Raw genomic sequence first — 8,608 nt, 5'->3', positions numbered from 1 at the left:
CATCCTCTCATTCTCGTTCAGCCGACAACCTCTCCATTGCGTCTTCTCCACTTCGTCACAGGGTTGTTCAAGGAGTTTCATCGCAGGTAATATCTCTCTACCTCTATCTCTATCTCCATCTCTCTTTAATCGCATTTTATACATTCGAACTAAACAACCCCCTCTGAAGTCGACCCCAAACAGAGCTACCGTGACATCGCTGGAGGGTTTTTTTTTTATTCTTCAATCGCTATTGTGACCTCTCTGATATCATGATATCAGAATCTGAAAAAAAATCCCTTTCTTTCTCTTCAATAGTTTTATTAGTCGAACTTGATTTATAGTGGATGTGATTTCGGGATGCTTTTTTGTTGGAAAGAATCGAGTCTTTTTTGGTTCTGAATGGATCTGAACCATACTTACCAATGAGATAGTGAGAAGTGATTGAATTCTCACTTTGTTCTTGCTCTTGATCGTGATTGATTGGTTAATATGCATAATTGGATTATTTGACATAACAAAAAGTAGTCTGATGTTTACCCTTACCAGAAGTATCCCTTTTTGTAAATCTTCCAAGTTTGTCATAGTTTAAATACTGATTTAGGGAGTTGTTGATCATACACACTTATTTGTCTAATGCATTGTATCAAGTATGGTTGCTAATAACATTTTTCTGAATCCATAGAACAGAAATTATGTTGTGGTTTCATTTTCTTATGTGAAAATACTTGCTAATTGGTCTGATACTTTTCAAACACTTATAATCTGTATTTTAAATTTTGCAGGTTATTGTTAGTTTCTTCATCTCCACTCAACCTACAATGGCTGCAAATAATGAGATGCCCGTTGCATTAGACAAGGAACAGGTAAACTCCATTTGATTTGTTTTTAGTAATTCATTGGTCTGAAAGAAAAAAATACATTGCATCTCCATTTGTTTTCTTGTCTCTAAAGATTAGGTTGTAATTACCTTATTTTGTTTTTCTTGATGTATAGATCTTTGGAATGGCAGAGAAGGAGATGGAGTACAGGGTTGAATTGTTTAACAAGTAAGAACCTTCATTTTTGGATTATTTTGTAATGTGTTTAAAATTCATCATGCCTTGACATCAAGATTTTAGACCTTTCTATTAATTAAACAACACTCTATAATGTATCTCTTCCATTTCCCATGTTATGCAAGTTTTATATTTAACACATATGTATGATTTGATGCAGGCTAACTCATACATGTTTTGCTAAATGTGTTGAGAAAAGGTATCATCTCTTCTCTTCACAACAATCAAGATTAATTCAAAATATGGTGTTTCAAAGATGTGATTTTGAATAGCTTAATTGTTTTGTTTTAGGTACAAAGAGTCTGAGTTAAACATGGGTGAAAACAGCTGCATTGATCGTTGTGTTTCAAAATATTGGCAGGTAACATTTCTTCAAACATTTTATTCAAGATTTATAATCATAATGCAAACAAATATATTTTAAACATATGTGAATGTGTAACATGCTCTCTCATTTATCTTCAGGTCACAAATCTTGTAGGCCAACTACTTGGTTCTGGGAGACCACCAATGTGAATCTTCAACTTTGTTTTTTAATAATAATTATAATAGTCAAGGATTCTTTAGATTTGTAGTCAAACTCAAAGGACCAGAATTTTTGTTTTGATGATTGATGAAATCATATAGATAAACTAAGTTGTTCAAAACCCTGAAATAATTTTGGAGTATTTTCAGAATATTTCTGAGTGAACCAATGCCATGAATTTTATATGCTTCATTTTCTTTCACATCTAATGCTTTTAACTTTTAAGGAACAAATGTTTCTTAGAAATTTTTGTGGGAGGTAGATATATTTGTTAAAATTTGATATATGAATTATTGTAATGTAGTGTTTGATAAAACTATAAAAGCAGTTTATTGTAATGTAGTTTATAAAGTAGCTTATAAGATAGTTTATTGATATGTTAGCTTGACCAGTTTATTGATAAGTTTGCTTATAAACTAAAAACTAAATTTTAAGCTAGTTTTCAAAACATAATCTTAAGAGAAAGATAAAACATGCAAAGTAGGTCATGTAGCGACTAGAAATTAAAACTTTAAATATAAATTCTCAAAGTTTACCCTTGACAATAATTTAGAGACAAAAGCTACAGTTTTGTAAGAACTCTAAAGTATTTTTTGTATGCTTACAAATTGCAATGTTTTAGTTTATGTTATCTCTCATCGTAAGTGTTTTCATTTGGGTGGGATATTCATAAAAATGACCACAACATCTCCAATGATGTTTAAAGGTCCAAAATATTGTCAAGCTATCATTTCTCATGTCATATCAGCAATTTATAAACTTTTATATTTTATAAACATTTTCCATGTTTATAAATGAGTCTCACTTAAATATTTACACATTAACTTATAGTTTTTATATAATTATAAAATCAAACAAATAACATATGTTTTTTTTAAAGGCGAAAAAAACCCGACAGATGATATTTTTACAGTACAAATTTATGTATTTAATAAAACATTGTTACGATCTTATTTCATAACTTACAAATGCCCAAGTTTGAATACACATTATTTTACATTCATAATACTAAAAACATGGGTTACAAACGATAGGGAAAATGACTTAAAAAGGTAACGAAGTTTCAAAAATGTACAAAAAAGACCATTGTTTTTTTTTAGTACACAAAATACCATTTTACCGGCTATTGTAGGTTACCCGGTTTCCAAGTGTTCAAAAAATACCATTGTTGTTTTTTTAGTACAAAAAATACCATTAATGTTACTATTTGTACACAGAATTCCAACGAAGTACACATATGTTCAACTAAAACATTGTGGTAACCAGGTACTTCAGGTAAATGAGAAAATGACTTAAAAGTGTAACGAAGTTGCAAAATGTTTAAAAAATATCACACTTTTTGTTAACTGTGTTGTTGTCAGATTATATAGAACACAATTACCGGGGATCATGAACCGTCATATCAGTTCACAACAATTGTGCAAATCTCTTTCATTCCTTCACTCGATCGTTCTTGTGGTAACAAGAGAAGTAAGTGGGTAATAACATTAGTTAAACATTCTTGCTTCCCGATTGACTCAAACCTAAAACATATATACGTTATATAGATGCACATATTATACATCAAGGTTAGCCGTTCATTAGTGTTGCGGTACAAGAGAGACACAAAGGAGAAACGAGTGTGACGTTATGTCATGAGAATTCCTAAATATGGATTTAGACACAACTGGTGTGAACTGGTACGACGGTGACTAATCTCCGATGACTATGTTCTATATAATCCGGAAACAACGAAGTTAACAAAAGGTGCTCTGAAAAAACAACAATGATTTTTTTTAACATTTTGGAAATTTCAATGATATTTTTTATACTAAAAAAATAATGGTATTTTTTGAACAAATTTGAAAGTTTGTTACCTTTTTAAGACATTTTTCTGTTACCTGCAGTAACAGGTTACCCACAAGACTTTATTTGAACACATGTATACTTCATTGGTATTTTGTGTATAAAAAATATTTTTTAATGGTATTTTGTATACTTAAAAAAACAATGGTCTTTTTTGTACATTTTTGAAACTTCTTTTTAAGTCATTTTCCCCGTACGATAAACATAAGCATAGCACATGTATCTTTATTTCAAGCTTCCATGCTAGTACTCTATCCTGCTACTATTTCACTTGGTTACATGGATATATGTCATTATAAAAAACGTGAGATACATAGATTTAGACAAAAACATTCGATCTTTTTTTTTTTGGGTACATTTGAAATCATTCTCATTTTTCTACCAATTCATCTGGAATCATTTTCAAATTCATTACAAATCTTTCCCGTAATCATATTTTTTTTCCTTTAATTTTGGAGAATCGATGTATGTGTCCGGTGTCCCCATTCCGGTTCCCACTGGTGGCCTGTCAAAAAGGATGAACGAATCACTCCTTAAGCCTTTTCCTAACAATCGTAGCTTGCATTTTTTGTCTACATCTTAGAAAACTTTATAAAATTTTGCCTAATTTGTCGACTAAAGTAACAACTAACAAACGTTACTATGGCTCCAACTTGTCGTTAAATCAGTCACGATCCCATTTTCTCAATTTCTTAGAATTTATAAATTGGACCCTTTTACTTTAAGGGAATTACATTCACCTCTCCATCCGTTTAAGTTTCAAAGGTTTACATTTGGGGTCCCTCATATTTTTGATCCTTTTCTTTGGTATCAAACTAGCCTCTGGTCAACACTTTTTTACACTGGTAATTCCTTTAATTTTTTTTAAACTTATTTTAAGTTCTTTTTTTTTTTTTTTTAAATTTTTAATTTTTTTTCTCGCTCCAATGATTTTTGAAAAAATACCCAAACTGGCACCACTTAAAGAACCTTTTTTAGTCGTTCACTGATTTGTGTGCTCTCTAGTACTTTGAATACATGGCAATTGTGGTTGTCCAATGCTGCCTTGGTGATACTTGACGGGACAAGACAAATCTAGACTCGATAAAACTTATGAACTTGACATTTTTTTTCAAAGTTATTTTTAATGTTGATAATGAAAATGTTATTCAGACATTTTTTGCATTGAAGGGAGATCAAGAGCGGATCCTAATACTACTTTTTGGATGGAATAAAACATTATAATTTGTCTCATTAACATTAGTCACACCGCACATTATACATTATACAAAGAATGCATATTATGTCTTCTCATATTTTGTCTTACATAACCTAAAGGAGCAAAATACATTATTCTAAACTTTAATGGAATTATCACCATGGAAGGGCAAAGAGTGAAGGGAAAAGGGGGAAGGGGCGGTGTTCATCACAACTCACTCCAAGTCAAGTCAGCTCATCACATGATACGGTCCTAAATAAGACTTTACATACTTTTTCAACTCATTTAATTTGATAAATGAACATTACAAACACTCATTCAATAACAAAAGTAAAGTTGCCTTTAATGGAAACAATTCACATATCCACAACTACAAACAACATTCCTAGCAACATAAAAAGAAAAAAAAAAGAACACAATTTTAATTCCCCCTCATTTCGGGATCCAATGAAACCGCATCTTTAAGTGTTTCACGTGCATCATTGTCCATTCCTAGGCTAAACAAAGCAGCCGCTTGCAGATAAAGCGCAATCGACCAATCAGGCGATATCACTTGTGCTTGCATCGCATCTCCCAACGCTTCTTGTCCCTTATTATTCATCATATAACACAAACACCTTCTCACATACATAGTTGGTGACACCATGGTCCCACTCTCGATGAACTGCACCTCCAAAGATTTAAACATTATTACACATTCTCTAAGTCTTGACAATCTGTCTCAATAGCAGATTGTATAATCTGCTATTGAGACAGATTGTGTCTGACAACCAAACAGATGTTGGTTAGTATAAAAGTAAAGAAAGAAAAAGACGAGTTGTGTGTTGTCAGATTGTAAATATGTTTGTCAGAATACATATGGAACACAGTACAACATGTTCTGCTAACAAATGGGCCCGGACTTACGCTTGTGTAAGATTCGATTGCAGTGTTGAAGTCCTTAGCTCGAAAAGCATTGTCCCCACGCTTCTTACCATTTAACGTATCTTGAAGTTGACTTGTCCACATTTGGAAGGAAAGCTGAAAAAGCCAAACAATGTTTGGATTCAAGACACATTTAGGGGGGTATAATCGTAAATTTCATCAAAATGTGTTTTTCAAGAGATTACCTCATCTGTAACCCCTTCATCTCCACTATATCCAATCTTTTCAAGTATCTCGTGTATGGCAGTTAAATCTAGTCTCGAGCAAGCGTCGCCAAGTGGCGACAGGTTTGATATTTGTGTTGCTTCGTCATTAATTCCCATCAAGACAAGCGAAGAAATCTGTTAAGGTGTCGCTAAATTTTGTCACTAAATGTTTCAAGGGTCATTTCTTAAAGGAAAAAACAAAATTGTGATTTTTTTTAGAAAGTATGCAACAAATGCACTTACATCTGTTTGTTTCTGAAGAGGAGCAAGAGCAGCCACAACCGATTTGGCATTGGGCCTCTCTCGAGGTTCATACTGCAAACATCGTGATGCTATCCTTACCAATTCAGTTCCATCATCATTAGTAAAATGACCCTCTAGACATGAATCTGTTAGCATCTGAAAATTCTTCCCTTTTATCAAATCAAGTGCCTGAAATGATTATGTAAGGGATTAAGTAATGAATGATTAGAGTAGATCTGGAAATAAATGAGCACTCAGAGCTTACGTGGCTTGGAGGAATGTGTTTTCCACTCAAAAGATCAAGCAGAATGGTGCCAAAACTGTAAATTACACTTTCTGCTATGACTCTACCTGCAATAGAAAAAGAAAAAAAAAATCACTTTACATATAAAATGTCACGAAATTGTTTTTCACTTTTAGCGACAGTTTTTTTTTTTTTTTTTTTTTGACTTTTTACTTTTTTCATACCAGTTCTCATGTATTCTGGTGGGGTAAAAGCTAAGTTTGTACTGTAACTTTTTCCATCTCGGCTGTTCTTCATTAGGCCAAAGCATGAAAGCCTGGGATTGCAATCCTGTAAAAAGATTTATAAATAAATAATAAGAACACGAATATAAATATAAATATAATTGAAAATGATACCTGATCAAACAAGACTCTGTAAGCATTAAGATCGTGATACAGAGATCGGCCTTTTGTGCTGCAGTAATCTAGTGCTTGTGCCAAATAGAGAGCCACCCTTAATCGCATTGCCCATTTTAAAGGTTGGGTTTCCCCTGAATTGAGATTGTATATTATTAGTTTTTTGTGTATAAAGAATTGATTGAAGTTTGAAAATTTAATGAAGACTTACAATGAAAGAGATGTTTGGATAAAGTTTCATGAGGCATGAACTCTGCCACTAGCAATCTCTCATTTCCTTCACAGCAACATCCCAATAAATTGGCTAATCTTAGGCTCCTAAGTTGCCCCACTGCTTTTGCTTCATCCTGTAATTCAATATCATCAAATTGTTACACTTTTTGATCAAATTGAATAAATTATAGGGAATAATTTGGTTAATAAGATCTGGGTTTGTTTTTTCTTGAAAGGCATCGGGAACCACACTCAATGGATGAAACTGTTGACATCTGCCAACGATCGTACTGTTGGTAAATCATCAGATCTGAACACGGGACCTCTAGAATCTTGACCACTAGCGACTATTGACCAATTTATATCAGGCGATCAATTTTCCGATCAGTTTCCCAAGGTTGTTCGTTTACCAAAAAGACAACAACATTCTGAATTGCGATAAAGATGTATGAATATGTGGTGACATACCAGGAATTGGCGAGTATCAGGCCAAGCAGACTTGTTGAACCTTTTAACAGCGATCAAACGATCATCATCTTCGAGCTTTCCTTTATACACAACATTAGGCGCCTTTTCACCATGCTCAGACACAATATTATCGACAGAAAACCCGCCGGTAGCAGCTTTAAGTTGATCTAACTTGTACTCTCTAAAAGCTGGCAGCTTTAGCTTATCGCTATCCCCACCACCGTTCTCTGAAGCAAATTATCAAACACATTGCAGTCATACATAAAAATACAATTGATGAGCGATGACACAGTGATTATACAAATTCAAGATTCAGATTTCCATAAACCCATGGTCAATCTTCACGTACCCAGATCAGATGGGTGCGTATCGTTGGATTTCAAACTAGACCACCCACAAAAAGAAAAGTAGAAACAACGAGCTCCCATTGCTGTTCCTCGAAGAAAATACCTGTTTTTCCTTGTTTTGTGATGGAGGGAGTAAGATGGGTCAAAATATTGAAGTTTTATAATGTTTTAAAAGCAGAGAGAGGGTCTAATATTCTTGTGATTTGAGGAAGATAGGAGTAAAATATGAATTTGTGTGTGATGAAAAAGGGGGAAAGGACATCGACCTTTCTTTGTCTGTATTTCTCTCTCATGCTTCTTCCCTGTCAGCACTCATCATCATTCTCCTCGTATATATGACATCGGTAATGTGCTTTTCTTACTGCAAAATCATGTTTTCTTCCCTCTTTTAATTTTCTTTTTTATATATATTTGAGCGGAAAAAGTGAATCTATTTTTCTATATCATTTTCATTAATATCTAATATTAATTTATTTATAGGTTTAAATGGTTATGCCATCTTTTTTTAGTCACAGTTTTGTTTTTTCCCCTTATCTGCCATCATAATTGAAAAATATTTCATTTTATTATCGTTGCCTGGTTTCCATAAGGAAACCCTCAATTCGTTCCAATTTACTTGAGTGATTTGGTGTTGGGAACTCACATTGTATTTAAAAAAACATCACTTTTTAACAAAAAAACATCAATTACAATCACGGATTTGAAAGTGACCGTGAGAGGAAGAAGAAGGTTTTACATGTTTTAATTCTTAACACCAATGTTGCATGCAAGAGCTTACAATTAGAGTTTTTGAAGTTTAAATCTACTAAAATAGGAAGTTGTGTGTTTGTAATGATCCATTACATAATCGATTCCAATGTTGGTGTGATTATTGACTATCAAAAATGATTTTCAGAGTTTGAAACGGCGAAGGCATTATGCAGAAGAAAAGAAAAATCCCCAAAGAAAACTTATGTATG

At 33.0% G+C, this 8,608-nt stretch overlaps 2 protein-coding genes across 3 annotated transcripts; one reads left to right on the top strand and one right to left on the bottom strand.

The window, feature by feature from the left end:
• On the top strand, positions 1-1,750 carry LOC145139519 (mitochondrial import inner membrane translocase subunit TIM10-like). The gene is made up of 6 exons (XM_079073316.1): positions 1-86; positions 765-845; positions 976-1,028; positions 1,198-1,236; positions 1,329-1,398; positions 1,503-1,750. The coding sequence occupies exons 2-6, from the start codon at positions 801-803 to the stop codon at positions 1,551-1,553; spliced, it is 258 nt and encodes an 85-aa protein (XP_078929442.1). The 5' UTR covers positions 1-86; positions 765-800; the 3' UTR covers positions 1,554-1,750.
• Positions 1,751-4,875: 3,125 nt separating this feature from the next.
• Positions 4,876-7,988, bottom strand: LOC145136760 (serine/threonine-protein kinase BSK5-like). 2 transcript variants are annotated; one of them, XM_079070876.1, is made up of 11 exons: positions 7,822-7,988; positions 7,652-7,765; positions 7,303-7,529; positions 6,833-6,968; positions 6,622-6,755; positions 6,448-6,553; positions 6,245-6,330; positions 5,980-6,168; positions 5,716-5,871; positions 5,513-5,626; positions 4,876-5,270 (listed from the first exon to the last, which is right to left on the bottom strand). In XM_079070876.1, exons 1-11 carry the CDS (start codon positions 7,940-7,942, stop codon positions 5,028-5,030), a joined length of 1,626 nt encoding a protein of 541 aa, XP_078927002.1. In that variant the 5' UTR covers positions 7,943-7,988; the 3' UTR covers positions 4,876-5,027. The 2 variants fall into 2 exon arrangements, with proteins under 2 accessions (XP_078927002.1, XP_078927001.1); XM_079070875.1 differs by lacking the exon at positions 7,822-7,988 and having other exon boundaries at positions 7,652-7,782.
• Positions 7,989-8,608: the final 620 nt, after the last annotated feature.

This window comes from Lactuca virosa, chromosome 9, assembly GCF_052849685.1.
Source record: "Lactuca virosa cultivar CGN04683 chromosome 9, Lactuca_virosa_CGN04683_v6, whole genome shotgun sequence".
Taxonomy (NCBI): domain Eukaryota; kingdom Viridiplantae; phylum Streptophyta; class Magnoliopsida; order Asterales; family Asteraceae; genus Lactuca; species Lactuca virosa.
Note: the sequence above shows the minus strand (reverse complement) of the source record. Positions and strands in the feature narration are given on the sequence as shown.